This window comes from Myotis daubentonii, chromosome 6 (assembly GCF_963259705.1).
Source record: "Myotis daubentonii chromosome 6, mMyoDau2.1, whole genome shotgun sequence".
NCBI lineage: Eukaryota > Metazoa > Chordata > Mammalia > Chiroptera > Vespertilionidae > Myotis > Myotis daubentonii.
This window is the reverse complement of record NC_081845.1, coordinates 53,391,172-53,409,020: the sequence shown is the minus strand read 5'-3', so window position 1 is coordinate 53,409,020 and position 17,849 is coordinate 53,391,172. Positions and strand designations below refer to the sequence as shown.

Here is a 17,849-nt window from a genome sequence, read left to right as displayed (position 1 = left end):
AAACCAAGGCATGCTCTGGAGCCAAAAGCTTCAAGAGCCCTGAGGACTCCCCAAGATTTACTTCAGCCTTGAATGTCTTGCTACCTCCCTGATTGGCCCTTCGGGCCCAGACAAGAGCATCGGACCTTTTTCTTTATATCATATAGCACAGATGAAACCAGGTCTGAATATTAAAATGAGACTTTACTAAGGGCCTATAGGAATTAGAGACAAAGAGTAACGACAAAAACCAATAATCTGATTCATAAAACCTGGATTGCTCTCTTCTGGCAGTCCATTCCAGCTCATGGTCTCTTGGTGGCCACCATTTTAGTGCCATTTATCCAGGTGGTAAGATTACCTTTCTTTTTTTTCTTCTTTTTAAAAATATTTTTTTATAAAAGTTTAATTGAGCCAAACTGCGGACATATGCTGGGAAGCAAGATTTCAAATGCTCTCGCAAGGATACCTTTCTTAAAGTACAGAATCCAGGGTCTAACAGGAAGTCTACCATTCAGGCCTCAAAAGAATACACTAAATACCACACACAATAACTTACAGACAATAATAGGTGTCCTTGATTAAGGGCCTCACTGAACTGACTCCAATTAACAGCCCCTGGAAGATAAATTATTCCCCAGGATAATGTGATGTTACCCCTAGATAAAGTCAAAACTTAGGCCTTGGGATATAGTAAAAAGAGCACTGGACTGGGCATTAAGAGTTCAAGTGATTTAGTCCCCGACTCACTGTGTAACTCTTAGCCAAGGTACTTCATCTTTAGCGGCTTTTTAAACATCACGTGTATTTTATATAGAACCTATCTCAACCTATTTTTTAGGATTAGAGTAATCCTTTAGATTAGAATAAAATGAGAGGAGATGAAAAGTGCCTTGAAAAAGTAGAAACTGTTAAAAACAAAATAATTAACTCATTCCAAAGGTTTCATAATCTTTGTCTACTCTTCACCAACTCTTGCCAGGCCATTCTCCTCACCAGGTCCTAATTCAATTTGTAGACCAGAAAATTCGAATTAAAGGTTCTCTAAGATCTTTTACAGGTCTTGAAGCATATGATTCCCATTCATCCAATGAACAGAAGCACTTACTATGTATTAAGCATTGGAAACACAAAAAAATGAGTAAATCTAGCAAATATGATAAAATCAAACAATCATTAATGATGGGCTATAGTATTAAAAGTTTATATAAAGTTAATTGAGAATCATTATTCTGCATAGTACTGCTGCCAAACCTTGACATCCTATATAATAAAAGGGTAATATGTAAATCAACTGAATGGCCGAACCACCAGTCGCTATGATGTGCACTGACCACCAAGGGGCAGACACTCAACGCAGGAGCTGCCCACTGGCGGTCAGTGCGCTTCCACAGGGGGAGCACCACTCAGCCATGCCGGGAGCCGGTCCATCCTTGCTGTTTCAAGGGACCTGGCATATATGGCATACTGTTCTTAATGTTTGCTCACCTTCTTGGCGCTGTGTTTTAACCAAGGTCACCTCTCCGAGAAAGGTTGTTTCCCCAGGTAGGGATTTTCCCCTGAAGTTAGGGAGGAAATAAAACCCCTCAACTAAGTGCCAGGCGGGTAATTAATCACTTTAACTATGAACAATCATGCTTAAGCTACATAATCTTTTCTCCCTGGAATGGAGATAAGAAACGCCCTAACCTTTGTAATAGAGATTGATAGGATTGAATCAACTGGTATAAATACAGTTGTAACAAGACAGAAAGACACAGAACTCAGAACACAGAACTCAGGAGACAGAACTTAGAACACAGAATTCAGAAGACAGAACCTACACGGAGCCTGGAGACAGAAGAACTTCGCTGGAGAGAACATGACAAAAGGTCCTGGACAGAAACTGGAGACAGAACCTAGAGACAGAACCTAGTGAGAGAACCTGGCTGAAGAACCTAGAGACAGAACCTGGCTACAGAACCTGGATAGAACATAGCAAGAGAACCTGACTAGAACCTGATGACTGAACCTGGCTGGAGATCCAGACCAGAACTTGGCTGGAGATCCTGGCTAGAGATCCTGGCTAGGCTGCTGATCAACTGAACGCTGTCTCCGTGTCATTCCTTCTTCGCCGACTCTGTCCACACCTTTGGGGACCCCTGGACCTGCTGGGGCTGGACCCCGGCACAGCCAGAAGCCCTGAGCCAGGCTCACTGCTGGCAAAGGCTGTGAGAGTGGCAGGAGCCTCTCCCAAGGATGTCTGACACCGCCCCCCCTCCCCCCTCCCCCAGGGCTCCTGGACTGTGAGGGGGTGCAGGCCAGGCTGAGGGATCCCCCCCCCCCCGCCCCAGTGCACGAATTTCATGCACCGGGTCTCTAGTTAATTATAAAACACTTATCAAGCACTACAAAGCTGAAAAGTATTGGTTAGAAACTGAGGATACAGAGACGTATAAGATTATTACGTTCTAAAAACCTACCATCTAGTATGGCAGGCAGTATGGATGTTAAATCTCTGTTCTTGCCAAACCTAGACTGGAGTTCAAGTTCTGATATTAATTTACTGTATGATGTTTGACAAGTACTTTTTGCCTCTCTAAACCTGTTTCCTGTCCTATAAAACGAGGAGCTATTCCTTAGCGTTGTGCGATTTGTATGAGATGATTTACGTAAAGAACAGCTCCTGGCACATCAGCTCTTATTTAAGTCGCCACAGTTCTTTTGTGCGCGTGTGTGTGTGTGCGCGCGCGCGTGTGTGCGTGCGTGTGTGTGTGTGTGTGTGTGTGTGCGCGCGTGTGTGTGTATGTGTGTGTGTGTGTGTGCGCGCGCGCGCACTGATGAGAGCGAGGTTTCTATTTACAAACAGAGCAGAACACCGTGCTGCAGAGATGTTTCACTTTCTCGGGGACGCAAGCCTCCTCCATTGCTTCCTTTTCGCTCTCAGGCGGCGTTCTGCGATCCCAAAGTCTCACAGTCCTTCAAGTACGAAGGCAGTAACATTCCCAACGCCCAATTACGGATTTACGGAAAACTTTTTCTCTATTAAGGGGCAGATTTCAATCACTTAATTCCAGCCCCTTAATTCTTACTCCGATTACCAATGGCTAACGAGCAGCGTTGCTCAGCCGAGTAAATGGAAAAGAACGTGAACCACGACTGATTTTCTTCACGGTTGCCAGGAAAGAAATCCCCATAACGTACTTTGAAACCTTAAAAAAAAAAACAACAAAACCCAAACCGATAATGGGCTGGAAATAAGACATTACTTCCCCAAGGTCAGTGGCCTTGGTGCTTCTGATTCTTTCTCCCTTCCTCCCGCCCCCCAACCTCGTAACCCCGAAAGTCCATCCCAAACTCAGCCCGACCTCTGCCTGCAAGGCGAGGTGCGGGGAGAAGGAAGGAAAAGGGCGAGGGAGGTGGGGCGAGGGGAACCTCATTGTTCGCCGGGCCCACTCTTCCCGAAGGGCCGGCGGGCGGCGCCTGCGCAGTGCGCGCTCTTTGTGCCCCGCTGCAGCAAGATGCTTGTTTGTGTGCGTGTGTCTTTCCAAGGCGCTGGAGGCGGGGCCGCGGGCGTGGCGTGCCCCGTCGGGTTCTGATTGGGTTTTCGCGGGGAGGTGGGTGGGTGATGGGGCGGAGCTTCCGATAACAACACTCGGAGCTGGAGCGGAGGCTGTTCGTTGCTGCGCCGCCACCGCCCGCGTCCTCCTCCACGCTCCGCTCGCCTCTCGGCAGCCGCCGTCGCCCTGTCCTCTCCGGCTTCGCTTGCTCCTCCTCCTCCTGCTGAACCATTTTCCTCCCAGAGCTATGACCGTCGTCTCCGTCCCGCAGCGGGAGCCGCTGATCCTGAGCGGCCGCCTGGCCCCCCTCGGCTTTTCCGCCCGCGGTTACTTCGGGGCCCTCCCGATGGTGACCTCCGCCCCGCCGCCTTTACCGCGGATTCCGGACCCTCGGGCACTGCCCCCCACCCTCTTCCTCCCTCACTTTCTAGGGGGGGACGGCCCGTGTCTGACCCCTCAGTCTCGAGCCCCAGCACCCTTGCCCAACTGCAGTCTCGCCCCGGCGGGGGGCACCCCTCGGGCCGCTCCAAAGAAGCGGCGAAAGAAGAAGGTGCGGGCCAGCCCAGCGGGGCAGCTGCCCAGCCGCTTCCACCAGTACCAGCAGCACCGGCCGAGCCTGGAGGGCGGGCGGAGCCCCTCCTCGGGCCCGAGCGGAGCGCAGGAAGCCCCGAGCCAGGCCGCCGCCTCAGCCCCGGGTCCTGCGGCTGCAAGCCGAACTGAGGAAGCGAACCCTTTCCCCGGCCCGCTGCCCTCCGCGGCACCCGGCCAACTCTCGTTACGGAAGGAGGTGAGTGCCGCGAGGGGGCAGGGGACCGTTGGGGGATTCGGCCCTTCGACGGCCGCCGCCGGGCCCTGGGGCTGGTGCTCTGCTCGTAGGGGGGTCGGGCTGGGGGGCGGCTGTTTACTCGGGAGGGAAGTTTCCGTGACGCCTGCTCTGTTCTTGCAGCGGGGGACGGGGGGGAGGGAGAGGCTCGCGGTGGCGCCGCTGATTGGCTCCCGAAGGCCAGCCAATGAGAGGAGCGGCTGCGCCCCAGCAACAGCCCCGATTTAGAAGGCTGGCGGCGTTCCAGGGGGTTTCAGCGTTCGGGGCGCGCGGTGGGGGAGGCGGCATGGGGCCTGGGGGTGACGTCAGCGCGCGCTACGTGCGGGTCGCTGGGGCGCTGATGAAGGAGGCGAGGCCGGGAGCGGGTGGGCGCGGGAGGGGTGGGGGCCCGCTTTCTTGTTTTCCCGGCGATGGGGACCTCCGGCACCGGTCGGCCGGCGCCGGGCGCGCACACTCACGCCGCCCGGGTGCGCCGTCGGGGATGGGCCGCGCTGGCGCGAGTCCCTGGGGCTCGCTCTCTGCTGAGCTGTGAGGGCGCCCGTCCAACGGGCCCTGCCCCTCGCGGGGCCGCCCTACTTAGCAGTGCTTTTTAACTTCCCAGAGTTGACTGCCGCGGCGGCACCGTTCCTCTTGCCGCTTTGGAACGATGTATTTTGTGTGCTAGTGTATCCGATGAACGGAGTTTAACGATGTCTGCCGTGTGCTGTACAGGACTTCTTCGTGGAAGGTGGTTTACTGTGTCCAAACTGAAATTCTCGAAAGAAGACTTAACCATTGAATCGACGTTTTGCTGCCCAATTGTCATGCCCCTGGACTGCTATAAAGTTGATTAAAAACCTCAGTGGGATTAAATCGTTAAAATGACTTGAAATTCACCTTTACATCAAAGTAAAACGTTTTATTGACTCAGTTTCAAACTTTTTCACCATAATAAAATGAAAATAAGTTACTGCCATTTGTTGAAAGGCTGTTGGGCTGAGAGATTTGCAGCTTATCTAGCGGTGCCCTTGGAAAAATTAAATTTGTTGGCGCCAACTTCTTAAATTATTTTAGATTGCTTTCAAGTTTTAAAATCCGATGGCTGTTCTGAAATATTAGTGATAATGTAGCGAGTTTTTGTGCTTTGATTCCAGGTCAGCAAGACCCTTTCTCTTCCAGAATGATATTAAACTAGGGACTCTATTAGCAGCTTCCCTTATGACATGGAATATGTTAACCAGTTCTTGTATATTTGTATCCTGCTTCCCTACCATATTTCAAGTGTTGGAAGGGCAGTGTGATTAATGGATTACTTTATACTTTCCATCCAGCCATGCCTTCCTAGAAGGATCACTTGAGTTAAGAAAATAGAATTAGTGTGGCAGCGTTTTTGGAGCAGCTATGAAACCAGAAAGTGTAGGGGACAGGCAGAAAACTTTGTTTTCTGACTTGCTATACCTGGAAAAGATGACAGACAGTGGTATTATTTTAGTATTTATCTGAAAAATTTTGTTTTCAGAAGCTAGGAGATAATTTTTCTGGATACTTAATAACCATTATCAAAACACTTCCTTGCCTAAAATCTGACTTCTGCTAATAAAATTTTTATTTATTCTGAATTAGCTTTTTGACAGTACCTGTCTTAAAGGTAAATAGTATACCTATTATCATAGTTTTTATTTTTAAACAGACTCTCAACCAACCAAAATGAAAGCATTAGAAAATTTTTCTTGGCAACATCCTATTGTAAAAACACTGACCTTTGCCGAAACCGGTTTGGCTCAGTGGCTAGAGCGTCGGCCTGCGGACGGAAGGGTCCCAGGTTCGATTCCGGTCAAGGGCATGTACCTGGGTTGCAGGCACATCCCCAGTGGGGGGTGTGCAGGGGGCAGCTGATTGATGTTTCTCTCTCATCGATGTTTCTGACTCTCTCTCTCTCCCTTCCTCTCTGTAAAAAATCAATAAAATATATTAAACAAAAACAAAACAAAACACTGACCTTTGTCAGAAACAGGCTGGCATTACTCTTCCTTACAGTTATAGAAAGATGGACTGGGGGTTACTTTGGGTTTTTTACTTTGACATTTTAGAACTGGCTTATACATTGCATACTGGTAACAGTGGTGATCAACTATATTTTTAGTGGTATACAAACAGATATGTGCATGTTTGGACATCCAGTGATAAATGCAGCAAACATACGGTTTTAACCAAGACAGTGAACTTAAAGTTCAATGTAACTAAATACGTAACTATTTAAATATATATTAAATATGTAATATGAGGTTTGTGACTGGTTTCTATCATGAGACTATATTCACTTTTATGTTCCTTGTCTTTATAGGTTTTAAAATCAAACATGGGAAAATCGGAGAAAATTACCATCCCCCACGGGCAGCTTGTTCATGGTATGCATTTGTGTGAACAACCAAAGATAAACAGACAGAAAAGCAAATATAACTTACCACTAACCAAGATCACCTCTGCAAAAAGAAATGAAAATAACTTTTGGCAGGATTCTGTTTCGTCTGATATAATTCAGAAGCAGGAAAAAAAGCCTTTTAAAAACACTGAGAACATTAAAAAAAAGCATTTGAAGAAATCGGCATTTCTAACTGAAATGAGCCAAAAGGAAAATTATGCTGGGGCAAAGTTTAGTGATCCACCTTCTCCTAGTGTTCTTCCAAAACCGCCTAGTCACTGGATGGGAAGCACTATTGAAAATTCCAACCAAAATAGGGAATTGATGGCAGTACACTTAAAAACTCTCCTAAAAGTTCAAACTTAGATCTCGGATTTCAGTATGTATATAAAACATAGTTTTTCCCAAATCCCTGAATTCTTGAAAAAAAAATTGGTACAGAAATGGAAATTTGCCTTGTTGTAACCTAGGAGGGCAAAAGATGGGTTTTAAAAAATTACAAACAGCTTGTATTATGTTTCATATTTTGTAAATACTGTATACCATGTATTATGTGTATATTGATACTTCAGAGGTACATTATAGTTTTGTTATGAAAGTATATGTATTTTGCCCTGCCCAAATGGTAGGTGTTTTGTATATATATACAGTGGAGAAAATTTTAAGTGTGCTAAGGCACATGAAGACCAATTTATTTGCACAAGGTACTGAGAGATTTTTCAAGAAACAGCTGTTGAATCTCAAGGTGAAGATCTAAATGTGAACAGTTTACTAATGCACTACTGAAATTTAAATCTGTGGCACAATCATTGTAAACATGAGTTTGTCTGTTTCTCTAAATTGATTTCTGCCTTCTAACCTGTAATTACTGGAAAACTACTCACGTTTACTAAACTTAATTTCTGGTTTTTGGTTTATATCCATATCCAAATTTAAAATATCTCTTAATTTTAATGCCAACGAAATTGGTTGTAATCAAATTCTAAAATAATAATTTGGCCCCTTCCTCCCCCTTTTATAGTCTTGACTCTTTGTGTGTGCCTGTTTTTCATGTTTGTGTGACTAGGAGGTGGATTTTCACTTTCACTTTACTGGGTAAATGTGTTTACCTTTATACTAATTATCCATCCTCCATCTGGAATTTAGAGGGTTCCATAATAGTACCTCTTAGGGGAGGAATTCCCCATTTTACAAATGGAAATGGTTGTGGTCAAAAGTAAAGCTGATTAGTTGATAACTTAGAATATATTTATATATGAACTGTTTCATAAAGTACTATTTCACTTGACCATACCATACATTTTTAGTGAAAGAAATGACACTTGTTTGGTTTGCTGGATTTATATTGGTAATGATTGGTGGTACTTGAACCAAAGCAAGCATAATTGATGTTAAAATAATAGATGCAGATTTGGATTCTGAAGCTTGCTTGAAGATTAATACGGCAGCTAATGTATTTTTGTTAAAATTTAAACTGTTCTTTTACTTCGTAGTATGTAGTTTTTAGTTACAAAAAACTAAAGTTTATCTCAAAAAGGAATTTTTTTTTTGAATGGGCAATATTTAGACATGAAAAGGAAAAAGATGTTAAGGGGGTATATAGAGGATGCTATAAGTAGAATAAAGGTGCTACCCTCCTTACTAGAAAAAATAAAAGGGTTCTATGGTTTACATTTTACCCTCAGACTATGCAAAACCAACAAAGGATGCTCACATGGCCTGCAGAGTCTTAGGTCTTAACCCTCCTGTGCCATTTGGTTCACATGGGAGAGGAGGAATTCACTTAACTTTCTGGCTGTACAAAGGTTGGTAGTGGTGTGGGCATCTTAACTTAGAATCACTATTGACTTTAGTGAGAGAGTGTAACGTGTTACAGCTGCCACAAAATCAGAATTAACAATTTGCTGTCTTGTAGATGCAGCTCATACGTAATTCAGCCAACCATTATTCTTTAGCACTGGCTTTGTTTTTTGTTTTGGGTTTTTTTGTTAATTACCCGAGGGTATTTTTCCATTGATTTTTAGAGAGGAAGGGGGAAAGACAGAGAAACAACAATGTGAGAGAAACATGGATGTGAGACACTTGCCAATTAATTGGTTGCCTCCCACACATGCCCTAACCAGGGCCAGGATTGAGTCTGCAGCTGAGGTACGTGTCCTTGATGAATAGAACCTGGGACCTTTCAGTCTGCGGGCGGGTGCTCTATCCACTGAGCCAAAAACCAGCTAGGGCTGGCTTTATTCTTTTATGTATGTAGAGAAAGCTATACTTCATTATGTGTGTGTCACACACACATACATAGCTATATATAGCTGGCTTTAAAAATGCATTTAGAGAAGAAAGATATTCTTTTTTAAAAATCTTTATTGTTGAAAGTATTGCATGTGTTTCCCTTCTTTCCCCATTGACTTCTAGCCCACCCCAGGCCTTCACCCTATTGTCAGTGACCATGGTTATGTATATGTGCATACAAGTTCTTTAGTTGATCTCTTCCCTATCTTCCCTTCCCGGCCTTCCTTCTGAGGTTTGACAGTCTGTTCAATGCTTCTGTGTCTCTGGATCTGTTTTTGTTCATCAGTTTATTTTGTTCATTGGATTACACATATGAGTGAAATACTTCTTTCTCTGACTGGCTTATTTCACTTAGCATAATACTCTCTAGGTCCACCCATGCTGTTGCAAATGGTAAGAGTGCTTCCTTTATTACAGCTGCATAGTATTCCATTGTGTAAATGTACCATAGCTTTTTGTACCCACCCACCTGTTGATGGGCACTTGGGTTGTTTCCAAATCTTCGCTATTTTAAATTGTGCTATGAACATAGGGGTGCACATATTCTTTCTGATTGCTGTTTCTGATTTCTTCAGGTATATTCCTAGAAGTAGAATCACTGGATCAAGTGGGAGTTCCATTTTTAATTTTTTGAGGAAACTCCATACTGTTCTCCACAGTAGCTGTACCAGTCTGCATTCCCACCAGCAGTGTACTAGGGTTCCCTTTTCTCCACATCCTCGTCAAAATTATTTTCTAGTAGGTGAGCTTTCAGCCTTGTAAAAGACTTCCTAAGGGAAGTGTTAACTGGTAAAAAGAATGACTAAAATTCTTGAAGGCATGACATAAGGAAATAGGTATTATCCTATCTAATAATAGACATTGAAATTAACTGTACCTCCGCTACACTTCCCATAGGCTAATCAGCAAGATATGCAAATTAACCACCAACAAAGATGGTGGCCGGCAGCCACGCAGCTGAAGCAAAACAGGAGGCTTGCTTGCTCCAGTGATGGAGGAAGCCAAGGTTCCCCGCCTACCACGGCTCGGCTCTGAGCTCTGAAAGCAGCTAAGTTTTAATTATAGAAGCTAAACCAGGGGTCCACAAACTTTTTTTTTTAATATAGTTTATTGATTTTTTACAGAGAGGAAGAGAGAGAGATAGAGTGTTAGAAACATCGATGAGAGAGCAACATCGATCAGCTGCCTCCTGCACATCTCCTACTGGGGATGTGCCCGCAACCAAGGTACATGCCCTTGACCGGAATCGAGCCTGGGACCTTTCAGTCTGCAGGCTGACGCTCTATCCACTCAGCCAAACCGGTTTCGGCCCTCAAACTTCTTAAACAGAGGGCCAGTCCACTGTCCCTCAGACCGTTGGAGGGCCGGACTATAGTTTAAAAAAAAACTATGAACAAATTCCTATGCACACTGCACATATCTTATTTTGAAGTAAAAAAACAAAATGGGAACAAATACAATATTTAAAATGAAGAACAAGTAAAGTTAAATCAACAAACTTACCAGTATTTCAATGGGAACTATGGGCCTAATTTTGGCTGAGATGGTCAATATCTGGTTCCGTATTTATCACTGCTAGTCGTAATAAGTGATGCAAGTGTACATCAGTTAGCCTAGATCTGGTTGGAGATTTCAGATGTTTCATTCTGGAAAAAGGCTCTCCTAACTTCAAAAAAATAGACCTCCTAACTTCAAAAAAAAATAAAATCCTAAGTTGTTCTTACCTTGGTCCTCAGGCAGCAGCAGGCTCTGCACAGGCAAGCTCGTGACTTGTCAGATCACACCGGAGACAGAGAAGGAGGGGAGTCGGAGAGTGCGGCGCACATTCCACACATGCGCACTGTGGGCCTGGACGAGTTGGCTGCTAAGCAACAGGCAGTGGTGGCAAAAACACCCAGCAGGCCGAATAAATGTTTTTGGCAGGCCACGCCGTAGTTTGAGGACCCCTGCTCTAGTCATTTATAATTGTTTTTTGAACCTCTCCCTTCTCCTAATTACCCTCCCATCACATTGCTGAATACATTATCCTTTACTTAGAAGGCAGGAAGCCCTCCAACTTCCATGTCCTCTATGCAATTGATAGGTGCTTCAGGTTGAAGGAATCAAACATTCTTATACTTGGATATGAAAGGCTGATAGTCTTATCCTCCTATATATATTAAAAATTTTGAAGGGCATTGCTGAACTAAATATATTTTTAAATCACAGGTCTGCCTTGCTACCATCTGATTCCTGAGCTAACTCCAAGTTTTTTGTACTTCATTTCTTACTCCTGAATCTATAAATCTTTCAAAAACTTCCAAATATAAGTTTTCAAATGGGGAAAGAGAATGTCTGATGCAGAATTGTGTAAGCACAAATCATGTAATTCAGGAACTACTTGTTTTTACATCTGAAAGGAAATTTGAGTACATTTTTCAGAATGCTACTTACAAACATAAAAAAGCTAATTTTTGAAGCTTTCTTGAAAATTTTAGATAGCATTCTCTGAAGGTATGGGGTGGATGAAGTTTTGTTTTTTAAGAGTTTAGAAAATATTTTACGCTTAAACCCTTTAAATCTCTTGGATGAGACTGTCTTCAATTAATCTCTGACAGTTTTCAGATCACTTTTCATATCTTTTGTAATTTTCTTGGAGTTCTAAATTAAATATGCTAAAATGTATAAGTAATGTTTTGAACACCCAGGAATTATATTTGTCAAACTTAAAACTTGTATTATAAAAAAAACCCAAATTAATTACAATTCAAGGTTTATAAAAGGTGTTACATTTACTGAGAAGGGTTCATTGTTGAGGTCTTAAAATTCCTTTTCTAAGCAGAGTTTATAGTAGTGCTTTAGTGTAGAACTTGTAACACAGATTTAAAGCTCCCTTTGTTAAAGGAAGAATTTATGGAAGTGTTAGTCTCTGAATAAAGTAGATATAAAGGGACAAAATGGGAGGATTGGCAGAAGCAACCTACATCAATAATCATGGAAAATCAGATGCACATTTGTCAAAGGAGGCTACATAGTCAAACTCCATCTCTACACTAATAAAAGAGAAAAATGGTAATTGGCGTACGACGATACCGTTTTCATTGGCTAATCAGGGCTATATGCAAATTAACTGCCAACTATGATTGGCAGTTAACTGCCAACTAAGATTGGCAGTTAACTGCCAACAAGATGGCGGCTAATTTGCATATGTAGGCACAATGCAGGGAGGCGAAAGGGAAAGCAGGAAGAAGCCCCCTGCCACTGACAGTGATCGGAAACCCAGGGGGGAGCTAAGAGCTGAGGGGCAGGGCAAAGGCGGAGAATCAGGCGCCTTTGCCGCCCTGGCCAGTGATAGCAGGAAGTAGGGGTGGAGCCAGCGATGGGAGCTGGGTACGGTCGAAGCTGGCAGTCCCGGGAGCTAGGGGTCCCTTGCCTGGGCCTAAAGCAGAGCCCACGATCGCGGGGCCACTGCAGCTGCGGGTCCCCGCTGCCCGGACCGGACGCCTAGGCCAGAGGCGTCAGGCCTGGGCAAGGGGCGGAGCCTGCAACGGCAGGGAGCTGGGGGTCCCCTGCCCAGGCCTGACACCTCTGCCGGAGGCCTCAGGCCTGGTCAAGGGGCCGATCCGGTGATTGGTGATCGGAGGGTGATGAGGGTCAACTCCTCTGGCCGAGGCATCAGGCCTGGGCGGGGGGCGGAGCCGGGGATTGGGGGGATATGATGGTCCCCTTGCCCAGGCCTGAAGCCTGGGTCAGAGGCGTCAGGCTTGGGCGGGGGGTGGAGCAAGCGATCAGAGGGAGATGGGGGTCCCCTGCCCAGGCATGATTCCTGGGCCAGAGGCCTCAGGCCTGGGCGGGGGCCAGAGCCAGTGATCAGGGGGAGATGGGGGTCCCCTGTCCAAGCCTGACACCTCTGGCGGAGGCGTCAGGCCCGGGCAAGGAGCTGATCCTGCGATTGGAGGGTGATGGGGGTCAACGCCTGAGGGCTCCCAGTATGTGAGAGGGGGCAGGCTGGACTGAGGGACACTCCCCCCACCACCCAGTGCACAAATTTCGTGCACCGGGCCCCTAGTTTAATTAAAAGAGACTATGTATCTGTAATGTATAACAATAGTTTAAAAGATGAAATGACATCCTTAATAAAAATACATCATTTTTCTAGTCATTCACACAACTTTAATGCATTTGTAAGAAAGGATTCAGGAAAGTTAAGTAATTTTTCCAAGTGGCAGAAAAATATCTGGTTGTAAAGATAATAGATACTAATCAAATTCCTCCATATATATAGCTACTCCTAAATTATTACAGATGGTCCCTTTATTCTAAGATTAGAGATTAACCTGACTAGTTGTCTAAACCAAATTGCAAATGTATTTTTGGCAGTCTAGAATTTTGGGAAGGGGATGGCAGGGAGAAGATATTTTGATGACTTATTTCCAACATGCAAATGGTTGATTTAAATTGAACTCAAAATTGCCTTCTTAACAGTAAGCTCATTAAACAGGAAAATTACACTTTGCATTAAGGAATCATAGAGGGCTTTGGTTCTTTGGAGAGATCTACAATTTGGGTTATCTTGCTATAAAATAAAGCCTCTCAAATGGTCCCTTCCAAAGTTTGAAATTATCCTTACTTTTCAAGTAACCAGGCATTTAGAACTCTCAATTTTTAGAATGAAAAGATTAATATCAAAGATTGGACTACTCTTTTCTATCAGCCTTCCAAGAGCCCTTAGTCACTGCATTCAGTCTAGTCTCCCTAGCCATCTGTGTCTATTAAGTTCCTGTATCATCTAGTGCTTAAGACCAGATCCTGAATTTCAAAACTAAGAAAACAGAATTATTTATGAAAGATACTCAACCAAGGTTTTCTGATCATTCTTCAGCTAAATAGAATACCCCATTATAAACATTCTAGTTTTCAAAAACTTACTGTGTTAAATTCAAATTAGCTGGGGAAGGAATAGATAGGTGGGCATATGTGTGATAAAGTATAATTTACTGTTAATTGCAGACTCTAGGTAGTGGGTATATGGGTGTTTACTGTACTTTTTGTTACTAAAGACCTAACAATGTTAATAGGATGGGGAGAAATTAAGGCTGCTTTACTAGTTCACTGCAACATATATGAGGCATTTGCCAATAATTCAATAGGCTTACATATAGCATATAGCACAAATACATTAATCTTTTGAGGTGGTAAACTTGAGTCTCCTGAATGTTTTTCTTTGCATTTTCAGGTAGGCTGATTAGTTATATTTCTAAAACAACAGAACAACTCTAGTCAATGACTTAAACACCAAAGCCATTGTAAATAAGAAATGAAATTTTAGAGAAATGATAATGTATTTAAGCATTGGTTTATTCAGGAAATATGACAGTGGACACTTAATCTATACTAATAAAAGGGTAATATGCTAATTAGATCAGATAGACTGGACGTCTTCCAGACGTCCTTCCAGACAAAGTGGCAGGGGCAGAGGCAGAGGCAGTTAGGAGCGATCAGGCCAGCAGGGGAGCAGTTAGGGGCATCAGGCAGGCAGGCAGAGGCAGTTAGGGGCGATCAGGCAGGCAGAGGCAGTTAGGGGCAATCAGGCAGGCAGGCAGAGGGGTTAGAGGCGATCAGGCAGGCAGGCAGAGGGGTTAAGGGTGATCAGGCAGGCAGGCAGGTGAGCAGTTAGGAGCCAGTGATCCCGGATTGTGAAAGGATGTCCGACTGCGGGTTTAGGCCTGATCCTGCAGTCGGACATCCCCCGAGGGGTCTCAGATTGGAGAGGGTGTAGGCCAGGCTGAGGGACAACCCCCCTCCCGTGCACGAATTTTGTGCACTGGGCCTCTAGTGTTAACATAAATGTCAATGCTAAAAGAAGCTTTAATTAGGGGAGGATAAAGACATAGGTGGAGACTATAAAGATTCTGAAGGCGATTTATAATAATTGCCCATGGTTTTAGAGGACAATTAAAGAAATTACCTACGGTGGAATAACTTGAACTTCAGTGAATGTGATTCCCAAAAGAGAAGATGGCTGAAGGGCTGGTTAGCAATGAAGTGACTAGGGAGTAGAAGGGCAAGGCAGTGTGCAATTCTTAACACTTGGTTGGTTCCTTCTCTTCAAAGCCTTTAATACTGAATACCAGTGGAGCTAATGGAAAGCTAAAAGTGTTTAACATTATTCCTTAAGTGATGTAGTTCCACTTTCCATGACAGATACTCATATACTAGTAAAACCACAACCTGTTAGTCAAAATAGATAAGGGTAGACAAAGTGTGGTCACCAAAACCTCTTAAAGACTATCAGTATATTGGACTAATGACCAGCAGCTCAGAGCTCTATGTAAATTTTTCATCCATGTTTTTAAACAAACGTTTGAAATTATAGGGTATAAAACAAAAAATAGTTAGACTTTATAAGTATTAAAAATTATAGTAAATATCCTATAAAGCTAGAATATTTCTAATTAAGCTACATTTAACATTTTAAGGTCAAATTTTAAGGTTTACTGACAATGATGAATATTAATGTTTTTCCTTAACTAAGGTTCTTATGAATTATATATTTTGCAATGTGTTAAAATAAATTTAAATAACATTCCTTCTCATTTTAAAAATATTAAACTACCCAGAAAGAGCCTGACCAGTCATATAGCTTAAGTTGATTTTGAAAAGGTCAACAACAGCGTACTTTTTCTCAAGGTGTAAAGTATTACCACAAAGCAAATACTGTGTCACAAATATGATTGGAATGGTTAATTACCGCCCTCCCCCAAATCCATTAAAATTTTTCTTTTTTTTTTCTTTTAATATATTTTATTGATTTCTTACAGAGAGGAAGGGAGAGGGATAGAGAGTTAGAAACATCGATGAGAGAGAAACATTGATCAGCTGCCTCCTGCACACTCCCTACTGGGTATGTGTCTGCAACCAAGGTACATGCCCTTGACCAGAATCGAACCTGGGACCCTGAGTCCGCAGGCTGATGCTCTATCCATTGAGCCAAACCGGTTAGGGCCATTAAAATTTTTCTTACTATTAAAAGAAATAAGCTATCACTTGGGTTTATGGCTATTTTATATTATATTTTGTTGAAATTAAAATCAACAGCATTGTAAATCCTATTATTAGGAGTAAGCTAAAAAAAAACAACAAAAAACTAGAATGTAGTTATTTTAGAAAATGGTTGTAGCAAAGAATTCTGGTTTTCCTCAGCCTACCTCTATGAAGCTATTTCTAAAAAGCACTAGTACTTAGGCATTTAGTTCATCAAATTATACTCCTAAATTAGAGTAGTAATTTTTGTTTCAATTAAATAAGCTGTAACACATTAAAAAATAGAAATGAACGTGCAATCAATCCATTTCTACACTAACTAGCTAGGCATTCTCTCATTTAAGAGAATGACCCTTGAAATTTTCTAAATGCATTCTGAAAGAACCTGTCATTCTTGATTTTAATTTGTAATCTATTTTATAAGCTAGTTTATAAAACAACAGGTATAGGTTAAATATTGAATTATGTGAACCAAATATACACTTAAAATCACACTTAAAAAAATAGTGATTATCAACCAACCCACTGAGCATCCATCTACCTCCACAAATTGGTATTTATGTTCATAAGTTTAGGTTGTGGTATATTCCTAGAATATAAAGTCAGGAAAGACTATAAAACAATTCAGGGGAAAATACTACTATCAAAGTACTGTTTTAACTTGAGAGAAGTTGAATCAACGTAAAATATCTTAACACTTCTATCAGGGAATACTATATTTCTAAAATGGTTTATAACTCCATTATCTTTATACTTAATTTGTGAACACCTTTTAAAAGATATACAAGATATAAATTTTTCAGAGGGCCTAAATCAATCTGGTAGGCCAATACCCAAGTTAATGCAATGATCCTAAATACCCTATTTTTTTTTAATCGAGAGTGATTTTGATGTTAAGTTGCATAATCATTTATTACTTGAAAATGTTTCCTAATCAAATATATATGAGTTCTGACTCAAACCCACACATCTCACTGAACCACTGGTTCTTAAACTCTTGGGAGCCATGGACTTGTTTGAAAATCCAAAGTGCCTAAACCTGAAGGTTTGGTTCCATGACAGATTATGATCCTCTGCACCAGAAGTAGCATATATTTATCTACATAAGACCTCAAATATGCTCCCATCCTGTTTGGAAAATTAATTTTTAACTCTAAGAAATCACAATTTTAATGTAGTTTAGAAGTATTACAAAAATATTTCTAAATGCTTATTCCTTTAAACTTTGACCAATTTTGCTTCTTGCAATGGGATTAGAATAAAGGCAGGAATTCTTATTTGTAATACGGTGGGGCCTTAACTTACGAGTTTAATTCGTTCTGTGACGGAGCTCATAACTCAAATTACTCGTATGTCAAATCTGAAAGTGAACGAGTGAGACATGTGATGCTGGGCTGATGTTGTGGCGTTCACTGTGACGTTCGCTGCGCCAACTAGCGGTGGGGTATCTGGAAGCTGGCTCGTAATCCGAATTTTAGCTCACAACTCAAAAAATCCATCGAGAGACGGCTCTCGTATCTCGAAAAACTCGTTAGTTGGGACACTCGTAAGTCAAGGCCCCACTGTATAACAACAGTATGTCTTAGAATAGTTGTATCTCAAGTAAACACTACAAATGATATCTCAAATCCTGAAATAAGATAATTCACATTTAAAAATAAATTAGCCCAGTGGCATAAGATTAAATCCTAAACTCCAAATAAAAAATTTGGCATTATCCCCCATTATCTGTTTGCAGATGCAAAATATCAGCTGCTATATAGAAACTGTATATTATTCATGGGGAGAAAGA

The 17,849-nt window shown here is 42.6% G+C and overlaps 1 protein-coding gene and 1 long non-coding RNA gene across 2 annotated transcripts in view; both read left to right on the top strand.

The window, feature by feature from the left end:
* Positions 1-17,849, top strand: part of LOC132237089 (uncharacterized) — a 308,039-nt gene that overhangs the window by 283,566 nt on the left and 6,624 nt on the right. The window lies entirely within an intron of this gene.
* Positions 3,624-9,358, top strand: PNRC1 (proline rich nuclear receptor coactivator 1). The gene is made up of 2 exons (XM_059700932.1): positions 3,624-4,305; positions 6,665-9,358. The coding sequence occupies exons 1-2, from the start codon at positions 3,766-3,768 to the stop codon at positions 7,106-7,108; spliced, it is 984 nt and encodes a 327-aa protein (XP_059556915.1). The 5' UTR covers positions 3,624-3,765; the 3' UTR covers positions 7,109-9,358.